General features: G+C 42.3%; 2 protein-coding genes across 2 annotated transcripts in view; both read left to right on the top strand.

The window, feature by feature from the left end:
• The first annotated feature begins 2,777 nt into the window (after window positions 1–2,777).
• On the top strand, window positions 2,778–14,070 carry LOC117055969 (multidrug resistance protein 2-like). Its single transcript, XM_033165939.1, has 6 exons — window positions 2,778–2,857; window positions 8,915–9,007; window positions 10,509–10,599; window positions 10,685–10,739; window positions 12,094–12,241; window positions 14,006–14,070. The coding sequence occupies exons 2-6, from the start codon at window positions 8,971–8,973 to the stop codon at window positions 14,068–14,070; spliced, it is 396 nt and encodes a 131-aa protein (XP_033021830.1). The 5' UTR covers window positions 2,778–2,857; window positions 8,915–8,970.
• Window positions 14,071–14,103: 33 nt separating this feature from the next.
• Window positions 14,104–20,923, top strand: part of LOC117055968 (ATP-dependent translocase ABCB1-like) — a 29,041-nt gene continuing 22,221 nt past the window's right edge. The window contains exons 1-6 of the mRNA XM_033165938.1: window positions 14,104–14,266; window positions 15,387–15,642; window positions 15,944–16,115; window positions 17,676–17,800; window positions 19,029–19,206; window positions 20,432–20,545. Of these exons, the coding sequence (XP_033021829.1) occupies window positions 14,104–14,266; window positions 15,387–15,642; window positions 15,944–16,115; window positions 17,676–17,800; window positions 19,029–19,206; window positions 20,432–20,545 (1,008 nt within the window). The remainder of the gene's footprint in view (window positions 14,267–15,386; window positions 15,643–15,943; window positions 16,116–17,675; window positions 17,801–19,028; window positions 19,207–20,431; window positions 20,546–20,923) is intronic.

Below are 20,923 nucleotides of genomic sequence, written 5' to 3'. Positions count from 1 at the left end.
GTTAGGTTAGGAAGAAAAGAGGGGGAAAGAGGGGGAGGGAAATGGTGAGTGGGGTGGGGTCAGGTGGCAATGCCTCTATTCTTCTGCTTAGTGTATGTGTGGGGTTTTGTTTCAGCGTCACTTGTGTGGGTTCTCTTACTATTCATTTGTTGTATTTTCTTGGTGGTGGGAGAGGTTGGGGTGACCTAAGGTGTGAGTGGTTGTTTTTGATTGGCTGTGGTGAACTTTGTTTTCGTGTGTGAGTGGGATGTGTTTGTGTGTTTGGATCAGGTTAGCTAGCTTGATTTGTATGCTGTTTGGAGATTCTTGTTGTTGTCTTGTCAGACTGTGTATGTGATAAAGGGGAACCATACCGGAGTGAAGGTGTCTTCTTCTATTTGCCCCGTGTCAGTTTCAGTTTATTGGTTAGTTTTTTTTCTAATAAGGCTGTTTCCCATACTATATGATACCATTGGGCCATGCTTACTCCTGACATGTCTCTCCAGTTTCTGGTTATGATGCTTCTGGCTGCTGAGAGTAGGTGTGTTATGGGCTCTTTATGATGTGAGTGGGCATTATTATCTTGGAAGATGTTTAATAGGGCCAGTTCTGGGGTGACTTCTAATACTTGCTTAGTTATTTTGCGTATTTCTTGTATGATTGATGTCCAGAAGAGTTGGATTTTGGGGCATTCCCACCACATGTGGAGGTATGTATCTGTGGAGGTGCACCCTCTCCAGCATTTTGGTGAGGTTCCTGGGCATATAGCAGTAACAATTCCACGCCAAATAGTATCAGTAAAGTCACAACTGGAAATAGTTTACCCCCTTATACAAACTCCTGGCCAGTATAAATCTATACACTGTATACGACCTGGTGGGCGGGGGAATACCTCCTCCCCTCCATCTCCCACTGTGCAGGCACATATTGTCCCCAGCAAACAGGTGAGATTTCAAAGTGTAATATTTAATAAAGGCCACCTCAATTTAACTAGTGTGGTGCGATAAAAATACAACAAATACAGCAGGATATCTGTATCTGAAGAAGTGTGCATGCACACGAAAGCTCATCATACCAATAACAAACTTAGTTGGTAGATATTGCAACCAAACCACACCATTTCCGCAACTGCTTATAGTCTAGTGTTCTTGCTGGAAAGGAGAAGGTAAACCCTCCCAGGGACCCTGATAGCAGAAGTTGGATTGTGATTCTCACTTCTGGTCCCCCCCACCCCCAAGTAATACCTGCATAATAAGCAGCAAAGTAGCAGATTTTGATATGGGAGGCATTCCCTTCTCAGCATGCCAAGTGTCTTCTCAAGCTAGACCCAAGGTAATCTTGCTCTGCTTTTTATAGAAGCTGCTGGCTGTACCAAAGCCATCGAAGTACACTACAATTATGTATTGTTATTTTGGGGGACGAAAATATTATTTGAAAATTCTAAAATGATGCAAATCATACTGCGAGCTATGCAGAAAGAGGAAGTGAATGCTGTCATTCTCAAACAAAAACGGTGATGGTCAGAGTTGGAAGAGCTAAGGTCAAGCTTCACTTATGTAGCAACAACCAAGGCTGCTTGGGAAAATGTTATGGGTGGTGATGTGTTGTCATTTCCTCATCAGAGTAGCAGCCCAAAGAGCGCAGGGCTCTAAACTGCCTTTACAATTGAAAATAAGAATTCCCGGAATGGACCTTGCAAGGATGTATGCATTATGTCTATATTTGTGGTACATGCATGTTCTATGGCAGTGTAGTATGGCTTTCGATTTTGGTTGGTGCAGTATCTAAATCGGATCATCAGCTGTACTTAAGAACGACATTCCTGAGCTGTTTTCTACATTTAAGCTGGTTCTTGAGGTATTTACAATCATATATGACAACTGATAGGGGCATTTTAAAGTTGCTTGAGGAAGCCACTTGCCTGGGAGAAGCTCCCATGCTGCCATCATAACATGTAAATCAGGGGTTATCCACCTTTTTGGACTGGCGTGCATGATTCACATTTTGAGAGAGCACTGGGGAAACCCATCAGAAAATACAGTAGGTTGCCAAGGGGGCCAGTGAAAGCCTCTGTGGGCGACCCCTGATGTAAATTATCCAATTACAATGATCAGTGGGGCCTGATATCCCAGGTCCCAAATACCTAACTGGCACTCAGACAATTGATCAGATCAATCCCCATTCATGTGGTTTGGCCATTGAAATATTACGCAAGCTAGGATGCCGCTGCTTGCAGAAGAGCAACTTCTAGTCAACATGAGCCGTGTTTAAAGGACCTTCCAGTACAGAATCAGGACTTAACTACATAGAAAACTGTGTTGTTGTAGCCGTCCCACTCATCTGGAGGGCACCAGATTGGCGAATCCTGTGATGGGAGAAATCCGGACCAACGTTTGAGTTGCGCTGGACAAAAATAGAAAGTCTCTGCATTGCCCAAGTTAATTATTGTTGACTTTATCGGCATTCTCAAAATACCAGGAGGAGGGTCAGTTGCTCCTATCTATATGTATCAAGTATTTTACATGGCATTTTCATTTTAAAAGTCGTCTCAGAGCTCGCCACTGAACTGAGCCCAACAGACAGAGGCATACATCTGCTTCCGGACTGGTTTTCTTTTTCTTTTTTTCATTCGTTTTTCTAGCTTTAGGGTTGCTAAGGGGAATTCTGCAGGTCACGCAACCTTCCACCTTCCTTGAGGCGAAAGAGCCTTCTGGGCGTGCCTCCTTTATAGCTGCAAAGGGGCGTTCACGCGGCGCATCTCGCAGGCGAGGCTTGTTCGAAGAAAGCCTCGCTGCATCTCCCCGGCGAAGGCATTCCGGTCCGGAGCGCCTGGGCTTGCCGCGCGTGAGCGGCGTCTGAGGTCCCCACCGGGTCCCAGGTGAGTTGCTGCAGGATTGGAATGGGGTGTGTGTGAGGGGGGGGCGGTCACACTTGGAAGCATAGGATTCTTGTGTGGAATCCTATTCGGAATAAAGGAATTTTCCTTTAAAAAAGGGGGAAATTGACAGCTATGCTTGGAAGGCTTCTCTCGTTGCATCCGACGGCAGAATCCTTCCGCCGACCAGAAAGTTTTTGGACCGCAGTTTCTGCCTTTCAAACACACACACTGATCTAGGAGTCTACTCTGAAGTAAGTCCCACTGGGCTCAGTGGCACTTAACTCCCAGGCAAGTGCCTATATAGGACTGGCGGAGCCTCGAGACTTCTGGCTGCTTGGCAAGCGCAAGCCTGTGTGTGTCTACTCTGAAGTAATTTGCCGTGAGATCAGTAGAGCTTACTCCCGGGTAAATGGTCTTACAGGGCTGTCGCCTTAAGAATGCTTCGGCTTTTAAGTCACATTTTAGCAACGCGTTGTAAATAAATAAAGTAATAAGGCTTTACTAGTAAGAGAGACATCCTCAGGCGTTCAAGCGGTTGTCTGTGCGCGCGAGCGATTTAAGTTGAGAATGTGTGTGACGCCCCCTCTTTGCCTTTGGGGCAGAAGCCCCACCTCAGCAATGCACGCAGGATGGATTGACGCATGTCTGCACAACCTGCTGCCTTTGGATTCTTTCAGCTGTGGTGGAAGAGCGAGGCAATGGCAATGACATTTGCCTCCAAACTATCTCTCCAACTTCACCTCCCCTCTCCGGAGGTCCTTACTTTGGGTCAGGGTAGTCAAAGGGTAATCCCAGTTACCTCCCAGGGATACCCCCAGCTCGCCAGTCCCTTAATATACAATAGCCCATTATCCTGAGGGGAAGCAAAATTTGGTTATCCATGTCATGAAATTCTACTCAATATTGATCCAGAGCAGAACTCCGACGTATAGCAGAGTAAAAACTCAAACACCTTGCAGGATTCCCCCAAAATAGACCAGAGGCAATTGTATTTCATCCAGCAGAGCTTTACTGCTACTGAAGGCAAATGAACATAATGGTCACAAATCCAATATACATTCAGGGTTGGCACTGTCCATAAGAAATCCAGTTGCGGCAGACTTAACTTAAACTTACAATAACTTACAATAAATCTAAACTTTAACACTAGGCTTACTCTTGTAGCCTCTAACAATCCAAAGTCACTTCCTGCCCTCTTTTAATCCATTTGAGTTTTGGAGATTCTCTGTTGTATTCTAGAACAGTAGCTTTATTAGTAAATAAACAGTAAAGTGTGTGTGTGTGTGTGTTGTGTCACCTTAAAAGATGAAACAATTTCACCTGGTAGAAATAGATTCAAGCCTAGTTAAAGTGTGTGCTGCAGTAAATTTTAGTCTTCAAGGTGCCACATAGCACCTTTTCTGCCTCTGATACCTGTACATCAAGGGGTTATCCTTTCTGTATAAATTATACTATGAATAAATCCAAAGAATGAGTACGCTTGAAAATTTCTACTTGTCCAGATATATTACACAGCAATAACAGGATTCTAAATGTCAAACTGAATCGGTGAATGGTAGAATGATTTTACACAATAGGGAACTGCAAACAGGAAAAAGACAGAATTCCTTTACAGTTAGTTAGTATATTTATATACTGCTTCAAACACTCAGCGGTTTCCCAAACCTATTTACAATAATGAAATACAAAAGACACTTTAAAACAAATGAAACAGTGCAAATACAAAATACTAAAAAAAACCCATCTTAAAACATATTTTCATGTATATGAATCTGTTTATCTTGGATGCCTGCACTACACAGGTGCCCCCCCAACTTCTTATCTTTTTCCACTGATGTGCCCAATATGTGTTGAAAGCTTTTGCATTTGTTTACAATTGCTTACTAAAGGGAGTGTGCTAAGAACAATTGTTTCCTGCACAACACATTGACCCCCAACCCATCTCCCACTAGTCCTTATTGCCCGTGGTCAAATTTCTGGCCCTATTCTTGAACAAATTGCTCATCCAAAGTGGTGGCCTTTCCAACTCTAGACATTCTTGGATGACACTGATAAGTTTCTTGCCTGGGTTTGGCAGTGTAGCTGCTTTGTTGGCCCTGTTGGACTGCATTTACTTCGAGAAGGACAAGGGAGATATAATCCTCTTCATTCTCCAGGAACATTTGATACCATGAACCCATGATACTGTGTACCAGATTTGAGGTCAGGGATTTAATGCAAACTCGCTTGTGATTCTCCTCCTATCTGTCGGATCAGTTCCAGAAGGTGGTGCTGGATTGAGAACCTTTGCTTTAATCCATATCATTTGTGCAATAGGGCATCACAGGACAGTGGGCGTAGCATGGGTTGCCGGCACCCGGGGCAAGGCAAGTATTGCTCCCCCTAACCTGTGGACTGTTAACACTGAGTCCCTCCCACCAGTCCAGTACTGAACCCCATACCCTCCAGGCACATGTTTCATATCCCCGGTAAGTGTGTTTGGGATCCCAGCCTTTGACATGGAAAGGTGTGCATGTGGCAACAATTAGGTGTTTGTGAAGCAGGCTTTCTGTTGAGTGTCAACCAGGGCACATACGGATCTGCCCTTGATTCTGTGTGAACAAGCCCGCCCCCCGCCTTTCCTGGCCCTATTGAAACCAATGTTTAGGCAACACTCAGGACAACACCCCAGCTAGGAACCCTCTGCAAGAGAGAACATTGGCCAAGATTTTCTCTGTAAGAAAATTAAATCAAAATTTCCTGCCCTCCTGGAGGGGGGAAGGGAAAGTTCTGGGTCTCAGGTAGGTCGTAATCCTAGCCAAGATGGGACTGCACATCTCATTTGGCAGCATCGGATTAAGGCTTCCCTCCAAAAGGGGTTGTTGTTGTTGTTGTTGTTGTTGTTGTTGTTGTTACAGGTGGTCTATTAGACCATTAATCAATTTCTATAGTACTGTATTGTTTACATGCTGATTAGTGATCCACAAATCACTTAGGTCAAAATAACAGAAGTGTCCTGATTTGCCTTTTACACCTAGATGTATAATTGCAGAAACTTGCTCTTTCTCAAAGAACTAAGCCAAATACTGTGCTTCGGATTGGGATATGTTCTGACACTCTTATTTGGAAGTAAGTGCCACAGAAAGAGATCCAAGTTGTTCAGGACATGATGCTGTGTAAATCGCTTGCAGGGTTCCGCTCCCTTTTTCATGGGCTGTTTCTTGTTTTGTTTTTTGGAATCCCGAGGAAATGCCTCTTAGTTAGATGACCTCCTCCAGCCCCCTTCCTTCTTGGGGGAGGTCTGCAAATATTATCACTCTTTGCCATCTATTAGAGTGTGTACAGATGTGAGCTCTCGCTCCTCGCTCTCTCTTCCCCTCCGAGGCCCTGGCTTGTCCTCCTCCTCCTCCTCTCCATCCTCACTTTGTTCTCCTCCCCTTTCTTTCTCTTTAAATACATTTCAAGGCACTGCCTGCCCAGGAGCAGCTGTTGAGCTCTCCAGAGGGAAAGCGAGCACTCACTTTCCCGTCAATAGCCTCCAATTTGTTTTCCGGTCTGATTCTATGTGCTAGTTCAGAACTACAAAGGCAATCTTAAAGTCTTTAAAAACAAATAAACAACAAAATGAATTGGTGCTAATAAAGGTAACAGTGCAAATTTGTCTGTTTGGCACAAATATGTGGACAGCATATTGTTGTGTTTTAGCTAACAGGACCAGTGCTCAGGGATGATGTGAGTTGTACTCCCAAAACATCTGGAGGGCCGAGTTTGCATATTCCTGATCTAAACAAAGAATAAGAATCAGAAGAATCTTTATTTGCATCAGCCACTAGCCATAGCAATAAAATAAAATGCAATGTACTGAAGATAGAGGTAAAAACTTAACTATACAACATAGTGTGGTGTAGTGGTTAAGAGCAGTAGACTCGTAATCTGGTGAACCGGGTTCGCATCTCCGCTCCTCCACATGCAGCTGCTGGGTGACCTTGGGCTAGTCACACTTCTTTGAAGTCTCTCAGCCCCACTCACCTCACAGAGTGTTTGTTGTGGTGAGGAAGGGAAAGGAGAATGTTAGCTGCTTTGAGACTCCTTAGGGTAGTGATAAAGCAGGATATCAAATCCAAACTCTTCTACTACTACATCCTGGAGGTTTAACATCCATAACCAAACAATAGATTATATTCTAATTGTCCCTGCTAAAAAGTTTGCATTTTTTGCTGTCACCTGATTAACTTAATCTGCTAGAAGAAAGGACACGGTAGAAATGGTAGAGCAACCCGGCATGGACAGTAGCAGGGGGGGGGGGTTAATAACCTCACTCTTCAAATCTTTTTAAAGAGTGCAAGTTAATTCAATACTGCCATCTCCACAGGTACGTAAGTGTTTTCCAGCAATTTTTTTTAAAATCAACCCTTGAGTACAGCTGAATGCAGTATATTTAATCTTGCATAAGTGAAAGCGCATATGTATTTTGGAATTGTTAAATTTTGCAAATAGGGTGCCTACGTATCAAAATGACTAGGTGGAAAATAATCATACCTTGGACAAAATTTCCTTATCATGACCAAATTATTCTGTTTCTCAATATCATATGTTGTTGTTCAGTTGTTCAGTCATGTCCGACTCTTTGTGACCCCATGGACCAGAGCACGCCAGCCATGCCTATCTTTCACTGGCTCCCGCAGTTTGGCCAAACTCATGCTAGTCGCTTCGAGAACACTGTCCAACCATCTCATCCTCTGTTGTCCCCTTCTCCTTGTACCCTCCATCTTTCCCAACATCAGGGTCTTTTCCAGGGAGTTTTCTCTTCTCATGAGGTGACCAAAGTACTGGAGCCTCAACTTCAGGATCTGTCCTTCCAGTGAGCACTCGGGGCTGATTTCTTTAAGGATGGATAAGTTTGATCTTTTTGCAGTCCATGGGACTCTCAAGAGTCTCCTCCAGCACCATAATTCAAAAACATCAATTCTACGGTGATCAGTCTTCTTTATGGTCCAGCTCTCACTTCCATACATTACTACTGGGAAAACCATAGCTTTAACTATACGGACCTTTGTCAGCAAGGTGATGTGTCTGCTTTTTAACATGCTGTCTAGGTTTGTCATTGCTTTCCTCCCAAGAAGCAGGCGTCTTTTAATTCCATGACTGCTGTCACCATCTGCAGTGATCATGGAGCCCAAGAAAGTAAAATCTCTCACTGCCTCCATTTCTTCCCCTTCTATTTGCCAAGAGGTGATCGGATCAGTGGCCATGATCTTAGTTTTTTTGATGTTGAGCTTCAGACCATATTTTGCGCTCTCCTCTTTCACCCTCATTAAAAGGTTCTTTAATTCCTCCTCACTTTCTGCCATCAAATATCATATAGGTGCTGTCTAATTAAATTATTTGCTTTACTGAAGCTCGTTGTTAATAACTGTTGTGGTGATAAACCAGAAAAATAAAGTTTTTGGTTGACAATTTTAGTCCAAGTGCTCTCATGACAATCTTGCAATATTAAGGGTAGTAGACCAGTGGGGTTTAAATTTAGCCGAAGCTATTAATTAAATGTCCTACAACAAATCTGTAATTCAACAGAGGGGAGGTTAGCCTCTAAGCGCAATGAAGCATTTGGAACACAGGATGGAACAGGGGGGGAAATTGCCTTAGGAATTTAGACTGAACAGTTTCTGTAGACCCAAGGTGAGGCTCTGTCCAGATCTGTGCCACATATAATAACTGTACTAGGGGTTTAGCTTTAAACACTTCAAGTGTTGATGGTTTATGATTGCCACCTTCTGTATGTAAAAATTGTTTCAGAATTTTGGCACTCTGAGATACCTTTTCCTTTGCACATTTCTGACATGCTCCCCAATTTGAATAAGCAGATATTTCCACAAATAAACCATGAAAATTACATCTTGGTGTTTAATAAGGATCAGAATTAATTATATTATACAATACTGATCCTGTCCAGAGGGTATTAATGATACAAATATGTAAAAAAGAATGAAATAAGGAAAAATGAAGGTGATCTAAATAAAATGTTTAACGTCAATTTTAAAAATGAGTATATTATATCAGTGTGCTCTTTTTACACAGATTTTGGGTGAACACCATTTACCTCTCTGCCATAAACGGGACCATAGAACAAAACCATGAGAAGTTACACAGTGAATCCAGTGTCCAAAACTGGTAAATTGTAATATATTTAGTTACTCCTTAATATTTGGATCTCTTTGTTTAGGAATGGTTATAAAAATAGGGCTAGGTGTTGTGAATTTGGATTGATAGCCATGAAATTGCATTCAACAGCTATAACTACTTTGTTGTTTTCTCCTCCAAATATTTATTTCTGAGTCCCATTTTTTTAAAAATTTAAGTGGCTAATAGTAATTACAACAAAATTTGGTTGTTATTTTCCCCTTGTGTCAGTTTTTCACAATATCGTGGAAGTACATGTGTTTTAACTTTGCCATAATACTTGTGTAGATTTCCAATCTGCATCTAATAACTTAAAATGGATATTTTTCAAGCTACTGTGCTTCTTTTCCACCTACCCACCCATCTGACCTTCTCTTCATAATGTAGCTGTATGTGACTTGTTGGGTGTGAGAGTTTCCAAAGACCTGTTCCTGCAATGACCTTTCTTCCAAATAATAAAATATTTTTTACTGAGGAAATATTACATTTGGGGGTTGGGGGTGGAAGTCTACTGAAATCTTCTTGAGATACCATTGGTGAAGACCTGTGAACTCATTAGGAGATTAAAACATTATTTTTAAAATGTTTAGTGGGGGGGGACCCATATGTTTTAAATCACCTCATTGGCACATGATGAATACTGCAAGGGAAGCATTCCTTATTTCAGTTGTTTTACACATATTAGTAAGGTGTCTCTATTCAAATCTAATGTGTTTTCAGACTTGGTAAATGGGAACATTTTCACAATGCAGCGATTAATCTTCATTAATTTACAACAGAAAGAATTGTTTGCATTTTCAGACACAATGCAGATCAATTATTGCATCAGTAATATAAACAATTGCTTTGCATTTTTAATTTAATATGTACAGTGGTACCTCGACTTACGAATTACTCGACATACGAATTTTTCAACCTACGAATGAAAAAGGTGCCCGCACGCCTACGGATTTTTTGACATCCGAAGGATATCCGTTGGCGGTTTTAGATGGAGTTTACTCGACTTATGAATTTTAGATGCAGTTTACTCGACTTATGAATTTTTCCGAAATTTTCGTTTCCAATACATTCCTATGAGGAAATTGCTTTTTTCGACTTACGAATTTTTCGACCTACGAATGTGCATTCAGAACGGATTAAATTCGTAAGTCGAGGTACCACTGTATAGTATTTCTTTTGCTCATTGAGCATTTCAGGGACTTGCTTCTAAAATTTGCAATCCTGTTGCAAGTCCAATCTCCACATTCACTGAGAAGCAGGTCTCACTGATTTCTACGGGTCCTGCTTCCAAGTAAGTGTATTTAGAATTTCAGCCTGAGTCAGTAGTATAGAGTTAAATAGGTTTATATAGTTTATAGATGTGTTTAGGGTATAGGGCTGGCACCTGCCAAACGTAAGCGTGTTCCTGGAGAATTCGGTGAATAAAGTTTCAAGCGAATTCTTTGGATTCCAACCCAACTATTTCTATGAAATCTGACTTTCCCATCAACAGAACCTCCAGGTAATGGCTATGACAACCCTGCTTTCTATTTGGATGAAGAACCTGCACCAAATGGTCGTTTAAAGAAGAAGAAGAAGAAAAAGTAGGTTTTTCCTTATGTGCTCTGATGCCTTTCATTTTCCACAAATGACCTCAGCTGACTTGCTTTTCTGTTCAAAACTTTTCAGAAAGAAAAATGAGAAGCCGGAGAAGAAAGGGGAGGCAGTTGGCTTTTTTGAGCTGGTCAGTATGCTTCTTTGCCTTTGTCATTTTCTTTGGTTGGCTCAGGTGTGTACCCTCCTCACATCTACAAATGTGGTGACATCAGGAGCATCACTCAGAGTCATGTACGCCTTCCCTATTTCCTCCATAGCACATACAACATAACACACAGGAACCTGGTGGCCTCCAGATGCTGTTGGACTCCCTTCATCCTTGACCATTGGCCATTCTGCCTGGGACTGATGGGACTCCCAACAATGCCTGGAAAGCTCTGTATTAGGGGAAGAGTGATGAGGAAATATATGAGCCCAAGCCCTGCTCTTGATCCTACAATACAAAATATGGGGAAGACAACCAGGCTTGTCACTTTTTCTTCAAAATGAGATTTGGAATACCTAGTGTGAGGAACTTAGTCAACTAAAAGTGAAAGGTAGGCTGTCGATCAACTCCCAGTTGCTCAGAGATGGAGAGTTCAATGGGAACAAAGAAGCCATGAGAGAGAAGGTTAAAATGATGACTGAAAACTCTCAGCTGGAGAGAGGCCTTTCTGATGTAAGGTCCAGACCCTCCCAAGTGTCCCTGTTTTCAAGGGACAGTACAGGATTTACAGAAGCCATCTTGGTTTCTGATTTGACCCTACAATGTCCCGCTTTTCCTTAGGATGTCCCTATTTTCGTCAGAGAAATGTTGGAGGGTATGGAGTTCTGTGACACCCCCCCCCCGAGCCAAGGAGCTAAATAACTGTATAACCTTTAGAAGACATCTGAAGGCAGCCCTGTATAGGGAAGTTTTTAAATGTTTACTGAGAGCCAGTGTAGTGTAGTGGTTAAGAGCGGTAGATTCGTAATCTGGTGAACCGGGTTCGCATCTCTGCTCCTCCACATGCAGCTGCTGGGGGACCTTGGGCTAGTCACACTTCTTTGAAGTCTCTCAGCCCCACTCACCTCACAGAGTGTTTGTTGTGGGGGAGGAAGGGAAAGGAGAATGTTAGCCGCTTTGAGACTCCTTCGGGCAGTGAAAAGTGGGATATCAAATCCAAACTCCTCCTCCTCCTCCTCCTCCTCCTCCTCCTCTTCTTCTTCTTCTTCTTTTATTATGTTTTTGTATATGTTGGAAGCTGCCCAGGTGGGGGTAATAATAATAATAATAATAATACAATAGAATGTCCCTATTTTCATCAGAGAAATGTTGGAGGGTACAAAGGTCTGTTCTGCATAAGCAGACAAAGAGCACCAGTAGGGTAGGAAGAACAAAAAGAAAGCCCAGCAGCTGACTAAGTATGATGTGTGTGTACGCAGAGACACACACATATATATACACACACATTCTGCCATAATTTCACCTGATTCCTCCTGTTTTTTCTTTCTCAATTTAGTTTCATTTTGCAGATGGGCTAGATATTACTTTAATGATAGTGGGGTTAATCGCAGCTGCTACAGCTGGAACTGGACAGCCACTTTTAATCATCGTCTTCGGCCAGATGACAAACAGCTTTGTGGCGACCAGCCACAATAATAAAACAGGTAAAAAACGCCAAGTTTGCCCCATCTGTGCTTTTTTAGGATTATTGAGTTTCTTTATTATTATTATTATTATTATTATTAATATATTTTTAATTTGCTTTTCTGTTTTATCATATCATCATCAATGCATTCTGTGTTGCAGTCATACACAGGATAAGAAGGAAGAAAAATAACATAAATATAAGACATAGAGAGAGAGAAAGAGAGAGAGAGAGAGAGAGAGAGAGAGAGAGTTTTTCTGGGGGGACACAGGGGTACACATACCCCTAAATGTTTTGTGAATCTAAATTTGGCCTCATTGAGGGGCAATACAGTGGTACCTCGCCTTACGAATTTAATCCGTTCCGAATGCACATTCGTAGGTCGAAAAATTCGTAAGTCGAAAAAAGTGATTTCCCCATAGGAATGCATTGGAAACGGAAAATTTGGGAAAATTTGTAAGTCGAGTAAACTGCATTTAAAATTCATAAGTTGAGTAAACCCCATCTAAAACTGCCAACGGATGTCCTTTGGATGTCGAAAAATTCGTAGGCGTGCGGGCCTTTTTTCATTCGTAAGTCGAAAAATTCATATGTCGAGTAATTCGTAAGTTGAGGTACCACTGTATTCCAATATGAGTAGGAAAATGAGAGTACCCCTAGACATTGTTTTAGGGGGGAAGCAGTGTGTGTGAGAGAGAATATATGAATATTATGGGCTTCTTCAGTTTCTAGACATGGAGAGGCTGAGAATATTGTTGGAGAACACAGAGCTTTAAAATGCTAGAGATCAGTATTCACCTCCCACCACCACCACCAATTTACATTTGTAATACTCCAAGCACTCAGTATAAAATAAAATAAGTGAATCTTTGCTGAAATTGTTAAATCTTGACAGCATGAATGGGAAACTTGTAGCCCTCCGGATATTCTTGAACTACAAACCCCATCACCTCTTATCATTGATCACACTGACTGGGGCTGGTTGGAGTTGGGGGTCCAACTCCAAGAACTTCTGAAGGGCCAGAGATTCCCCATTGCTGCTTTACAGGAAGTTTAGATTGGGAGAAGCAAATGGCAGCTGTTTGGCAGCCGTGGCAACTGGATCTGGCCTAAAAATCAGGGTCCACTTGGGCATCAGTTTCCATGTCGATTTCAACTGTGTGGACAATGTGGTTTGAAAATGGATCTCATATCTTTGGGTAATTGCATGTTTCATACTTAGATGTCTACATACTAAAAGAATGCATTAGCAGAGATGTAAGGATACATAGGATGGGTGGGGGTGAAAAACCCACACGTGTCAAAACAGGTTCCAAATGCTACGTGCTTAAAAAAAACCAAAAACCCTCAATTTTATTTTTCCTTTTTTCATGAGCGACTTCAACATGGAGGGGTTGTGGGTTTAGTATTACTTAGTGGCAGTGTGACAGTCATATGCTTCTGTTAAATCCAGTTACGTTATGTTGGGAAACATTACATGGAACTAATGTGCAATGCTTGGTCCCTCATGGACTGAATGCATGTTTTATTGACACTGACATATTTTCAAAAATGCCTAGGAAAGTTGCCTACATCATGAAGAGATCAGGTCTGAAGGTTAGAAACCGGATAGCTGCTTAACGCCTCTGACTCTGAATCTTTACTTACTTGAGACTTTTCGTTGTTAAGTCAAGTAATAATTAACAGTGCCATGCAATGCCATGTAAAAATGCCAAGACGGCATTGCCAGAAAATCTCGCAGCACCTCTTCTCATAATTGTAACTACTGCCTTCTATTTTGCAGAAGCTGCACTAGCTAATATCTCAGGATGTCCACCTTCAGATATAGAAAACGACATGGCCACGTAAGGACCTATCCAGTTGTTATTTTTTAACTGAGCAATGACTGACTTTAAACACATAAGAAGACTAAAGACCTGTTTAGCCCAATACCGTGTTTCCTTCAGTGGCTCACCAGATGCTGGTTGGGAAGTCACATCCCTCTTCCCACAGTTGTTTCCCAGTGACAGCTATTCAGATGATGAATACCACCCTATACCCACAGGTAGCAGGGTGGTTCACAACATGAACTTAATTTCAGTGGGTCTGTTCCAAGGACCAGCTAAAAACTAAGTAGTTCTATATAAAATAAGTTAAAATGGATATTTAAAAGCAGTCAGAAGATTATTAAAATCAACTGTTGCTAAAAAGAAATAATACAGTAGAACCTTGGTTCTCGAACTTAATCTGTTACGGCAGGGGTCAGCAAACTTTTTCAGCAGGGGGCCGGTCCACTGTCCCTCAGACCTTGTGGGGGGCCGGACTATATTTTTTGGGGGGAAATGAACTAATTCCTATTCCCCACAAATAACCCAGAGATACATTTTAAATAAAAGCACGCATTCTACTCGTGTAAAAACACCAGGCAGGCCCCACAAATAACCCAGAGATGCATTTTAAATAAAAGAACGCATTCTACTAATGTAAAAACACTCTGATTCCCGGACCGTCCGCAGGCCGGATTCAGTAGGCGATTGGGCCGGATCCGGCCCCTGGGCCTTAGTTTGCCTACCCATGTGTTATGGAAATCCGTTCAACTGCTGAAACTGTTTGAAAACCAAGTCGCGGCTTCCAATTGGCTGCAGGAGATTCCTGCACTCAAGCAGAAGCAACATTGGACATTTGGCTTCCCAAAAACGTTCGAAAACCAGAACACTTACTTCCAAGTTTGCAGCATTCAAGAGCCGATTTGTTTGTCAACTAAGCTGTGTGAGAACCAAGGTTCCACGGTACACATATAGCTTCCACATGTCTGGGTAGGCTTGCCTAAACAGAAATGTTTCAAGGAGGAACTGAAAAGAGTACAGTGAAGGCACCTGCTTAATGTCAATAGGAAGGGAGTTACAAAATGTAGGTGCTGCCACACTAAAGGATCAATTTCATTTTGCACTTGCACTTCCTAACTGTGAGTGCTGCCTCAGTTCCCCAATATAACAGTTGTAGCACAGAAGACGCTGCTCACCTTTCTAAGCTTTGTGAGCTCCCTCTTCGGCTGAATGGTGGCATGGGAATAACGTTCCCTAACCTAGTACCCTCCAGAGATTTTGGACTCTAAATCGCATCGTATCTAACTATTAGCCAGGATGACCTGTGCTGTTGAGAGTTCTTGTCCCAAACACTTGGAGGACGTAATGTGGGAAGCGTTGGATTGCAACGCAATACCCCATTGACCTCTCGTTTTCTCAACAGGCATGCTTACTACTTCGTTGGTATTGGCTTTGGGGTATTGCTCTGCAGCCTGATTCAGGTGTGGACCTTTGTGACCAGTTCTGCAAGACAGACAGCAAGGATACGCGAGAAGTTCTTTTTTGCTGTACTTCACCAAGAGATGGCCTGGTTTGATACCAACCAAATTGGAACACTGAACACGAGATTAACAGAGTAAGATGTTTCTGTTTTATGTTATAATCTGGGGGAAAGGAGGGAGGGTTCAGTGCTGTGTAACAAAAACTGATTCCAGCTTTGCGCCAGTTGTTAAATCCCTACTTGGCTAGTTCCTAAATGCGTTTGCATATGCATTCCTCCTTCATAACCAAATGGATTGGAAGGGACATAGGCTGCCATATTGAGAAAAGTTTGCATTTAATGGCAGCGATTTCAACACCATTCACAAAGGCATTGCAGACTTAACTATTGAATAAAAGCATCAACTGACATTCACATTTTTCATCCTTAATTGCAGTGATATTAACACCATTCACGAAGGAATTGGAGACAAGCTCAGCATAATAATGCAGAATTTAAGCACGTTTTTGACGGGCATTATCATAGGATTTGTGCACGGATGGAAGCTGACCCTGGTTATCTTGTCTGTTAGCCCGCTTCTCGTTATATCTGGGGGTTTGTGGTCATATGTAAGTTGCTTGAGCTGCTACAAACAAAAATTGTCCTTATGTGCGCAACAAAGGAGGGTGAAGAATCAAAGGAAAGGCGGATAAAATGAAAACCTGCAGGGGGGTGGGGGGAATTGGCATGGTGTTCATGAACTAAAACACTCTATAAAGACTGTGCCCCATTAATCTGGCATAACTTGGTGCCAAGAAACTGTTCCAGTCATGTTAAGAATTCTTATTAACCATTTGTAGGAGAGAGATAGTGTGGTTAGAAAGTAAGATATAGACCAGAGAAATTGGGCTTAAGTTGCTGTGTGACCATAAATCTTACTGGGGAAGTTTGGCCAAATCATTTTCTCTCAGCCTGACCTATAGCAGAGTCCATGTATACCATTCTGGGGTCCTGAGAGGAAGGGGTGGGATAAGTATATAATATTGAATAATAAATCTACCCAACCCACATCTGAGTCTCCTGTAATTCGTGCTAATTGATAAGGCCCATATGCCTTATAACTGGAGATTCCAATGACTATAAGTAAATAGCTATGGAAAGGAATTGGACAGATACAGCCTCATTTCCCTGCATTCCCACACAAAGACTAGCTGTATTCATTGTTTTAAAGAAAAGCAGCAACCTTTTTAACTCAAACATTTTTTAAAATAAATTTTATTAATGTTTTGAAGAAAATGTACAAAGGTTAATATCAAATTCTGTTTAATGAAAGATAAAATAATCTAAAAACATAAACCAGGAGGGGGGGAAGGGGAAGAAAGAAAAGGGAAGGGAAAAGAGAACTTTTTATTCTTTGTCTGTCAGCCTTACGTAGAAAATTATTCAGAACATCCACTCCAACAATTCAGCTTTCTATAAAAGCAATATTTTCTTCAATCCTCAAACCTAGATATCGTAAGTTCATATTCTTTTTCACTCAAAAAGTCTATAAGGAGTTGCTAGTCTTTCAGCACATACATTTTTAAAGTAGTATTTTAGTCCTTTTGCTAAAACCCATATAATCAGCTTTCTTATATAATGAGACAAGAGAAGTCTCCCATGCAAGAGAACTGTCTGCACAAGTAACCCATTTTGTTGGTGCAAAACAGGTGAGGAACCTAAGGCCTAGGGCCAAATGCAGCCCTCCGGGGCTTTCTCCAGGCCTTGGGACTCTGCTCAGGCTCCTCGCCTCACTACTCTGAACTCGAGTGTTTCTGCATGCCTGGAATGAGCCCTTGAACTATACTTATGCATCTTGCTTGCCTGGGTAAAGAGGGTTTTGCAGGTTCTGTTGCTCACTTTTGCCTTGCCCGTCACTGGCATGCAGCCCTGCCGATGGTTGCCCATAAGACAATACAGTCCATGGGCTAAAACATGTTCCTTACTCTGGTGTAAAACAGGGGTCATTCAGAGCTAGAATTGAAATGTTGTTGTTGTTGTTCAGTCGTTCAGTCGTGTCCGACTCTTCGTGACCCCATGGACCAGAGAAAGACCCATCCCTGTTTCCTGTCACATAAATAGTTCTATGAGTTTATTGGGTTGTTCTGTAAAACAACTTCATTTTTTGTTTCATTTTTTACATATTCCAGCTCCTGTCAGTGTTGACTGCTAAAGAACTGTCGGCCTACGCTAAGGCAGGTGCTGTGGCAGAAGAAATCTTGTCGGCCATCAGGACCGTTGTTGCTTTTAATGGGCAGGCAAAAGCTATAGCCAGGTAAGGCCACTTCTGAGAATCGGCATAATTGGAAAGCTATTTAGAAGGTGCATTTGTTCCTTCTCTGCAAAAGCTGAAACAGGCGTTCTTTGAGAGCATTGGAGATCAGCAACTGAAAGCATCCCTCCAGATTAGTGTAGAACCCAGTGTGTGTATTGTTGTCCATGTTCAGGTGGAGATCAAGCTATAATTCTGCCCATCCAACATGGGTGATGGAAACAAGTTTGTAAGCCAGTGTGAACTGTGCTCTTCGAACATCTGCCTCCAACCAAGGGGCATCACAGGATGAAACATGCCTGTTTTTCTCACGCAGATTTCTTGTTGAAACAGTGGGTTACATCTTCAAATTGGAAAAATCCAGTGTGGTTCTAGCAGCCTCAGAAGATTTAAGCGGTGTGGGTTTTTTTTTAGAGATAAATGGCAGTGAGTTACTTGCCTGTATGGAAGCAGAACTGGGTGGGAAATACCTTAAATACAGTGGTTCCAGAGGCGTAGGGAGCCTCTAGGCCACCCGGGGCAGCGGGGCAGAGGCACCTCCTGGGGGCAGGACATCATGACGTCATGACGTCATGCGCCTGCACGCTGGGAGCGGCGCGCTGCCGGAGGCCGAGCCAGGGACTGGCTTTCTCACCGCCAGCGGACCTGGGGCAGCCCCACGAGTTGGCGGCCCCATGTGCTGCCGCTCGCTCAATGGCTCGCTCGGTCGCCACAGGAGCAACAGTGCCAGTGCCGGGATGCACTGCACATGTCCAGAATCTGGATTTCTGGACCTGCGCAGTGCATCCTGGCCGTTGCTGTTGCTCCCATGGTGAGCGAGCAGCAGCGGCTCGCTCACTTACTGCGGGAGCGCCACTGCTGCACAGGTGGGGTAGTGTCACTGGGGGAGGGGCGGGAGAGGCCGCCAAGTTGCACCCTGCCTCCCCTGGAACACGGGGAGGACCGCCCTGCCCACGCCTCCCCAGCGACACCTTTGAGTGGTACCTCGGGTTAAGAACTTAATTCGTTCTAGAGGTCCGTTCTTAACCTGAAACTGTTCTTAACCTGAAGCACCACTTTAGCTCAGGGGGCCTCCCGCTGCCGCCGCTGCGCCACCAGAGCAATATTTCTGTTCTTATCCTGAAGCAAAGTTCTTAACCTGAAGTGTTATTTCTGGGTTAGCGGAGTATGTAACCTGAAGCGTATGTAACCTGAGGTACCACTGTAGTCACATTTGGTGGTTTGTTTTCAGGTATGATACAAACCTAGAGGATGCTAGGGTTGTTGGAATGAAAAAGAGCATCACCACCAATGTCTCTATGGGTGTCTCCCAGTTTTTTATATATGGATGCTATGCACTTGCCTTTTGGTATGGAACCAAGCTCACAGTGGATGAGAAAGAAAACTACGACATCGGGAAAGTATTAATTGTAAGTCTAGTTGTCCTGCTGAATGCAGACTTTTAAAAAATGATCTCTGAACTTATAAGTAGAGGTTGCATTGGGGATTTGAGCCCAATCCACAGAAGCATTGCTACATGGTTCTGCACATATTGCCTTGATCTGCAGGTCAGTATGTGCAATAATGGACTTCTTCTTATCAAACTGGTGCTGTGTGGATACTGGAAGCAGTAATTTCCAACAGCTGAACATTCTCGGTGACCAATGTTTGTTAAAGCGTATATGTATGTGCCATTGGGGGAGTCCAGTACCCCTCTCTTGGCTTAGTTCAAGCACTTAACTTGAACTAAGCCAAGTAAATAATTATTATATTATATTATATTATATTATATTATATTATATTATATTATATTATTTTATTTTATTTTATTTTATTTTATTTTATTTTATTTTATTTTATTTATTCAACTTATACACCGCCCTATACCTGGGTTCACAACAAGACCACGACACATAAAATCAAATCAAAAGCAATAACCCAATAAACCCATTGCAACCTAAAGAGGGAAATCCATTAAGCCCAGAATCTAACATTACCTAACTAAATCTCTCTGTGTATGAACCTGGTCTACCATCACAATATGCATCATTTGACATGGTTTCTTGTCGATGCAGATAACATCCAGCAAGGCAATCTGTGCACAAAATCCTACTCTGCACAAATTTCCTCCCTGTAGTGGCACCTCTTGATAAAATAATTGAGATAGAGGTGCCTTAAAACAGAGCTAAGTCAATCAACCACTCCACCTATTTGCAGAAATAACCATACTATGCACTCTTAGAATCATAGAATTGTAGTGTTGGAAGGGAACGCGAGGGTCATCTAGTCCAACCCCTTTGCAATGCAGGAATCCTTTTGCCCAACGTGGGTTTTGAACCCACGACCCTGAGTTCAAGTCTCGTGCTCTACAGACTGAGCAATTTAACTGCTTTTTCCATTGGACACAATAACTAGACTACATAGGAGGTTTTTAATAGCTGGAAAAACTTGAGAGAGGGGAGAGATGTTTGTAAATGTGTTTCTGCTGTAAACAAAATAGAAAAAGTCATGTTAACTGGGAGGTAAGTCACATGTGTTCAGTGAGGTTTACTTCCAGGCATAGAATTGCAGTTGTTATTGTTGTGGTACTGCATTAACTGATGGCAAATCACTAGTTTTCAACTGTTAATTATTTCAACCATTTCCTCACTGTAGGTGTTCTTTTCTGTGATTATTGGTGCATTTTCCATTGGACAAGCCTCCCCAAATTTGGAGAGTGTGGCCAATGCTCGAGGAGCAGCCTATGAAGTCTTTAGAATTATCAGGAAGGTATTTATTGGCTGGGATGTATAATATGACTGCTGTAATCGTCTCATTAACTAATTACCTTAGTACCACACAGGCTCTTATAGAAGGTTATGAATGATCCCAAGCCATTTCTTGAATCAGCATCACGAATATGGGGAAAATTGGATTTTAAAGCAAGCAGACAAACAAACAAACAAACAAACCCATTAGTATCCCTTTATATATAGTTATGGCTTTAAAACAGAAAAATGCAACCAGTTTGGGCGACATGTGGGATAACAAGATTGATAACAAGATGTGTTTACAGCTGGATTGTGTACAACTATAGCCCTGAGAAATTCTTAGGACTCAGGGGCACTCATATATTTATTTATGAAGGGTTAAAATACATAAAGTAGC

This window comes from Lacerta agilis, chromosome 12, assembly GCF_009819535.1.
Source record: "Lacerta agilis isolate rLacAgi1 chromosome 12, rLacAgi1.pri, whole genome shotgun sequence".
In the NCBI taxonomy this organism is placed as follows: domain Eukaryota; kingdom Metazoa; phylum Chordata; class Lepidosauria; order Squamata; family Lacertidae; genus Lacerta; species Lacerta agilis.
Note: the sequence above shows the minus strand (reverse complement) of the source record. Positions and strands in the feature narration are given on the sequence as shown.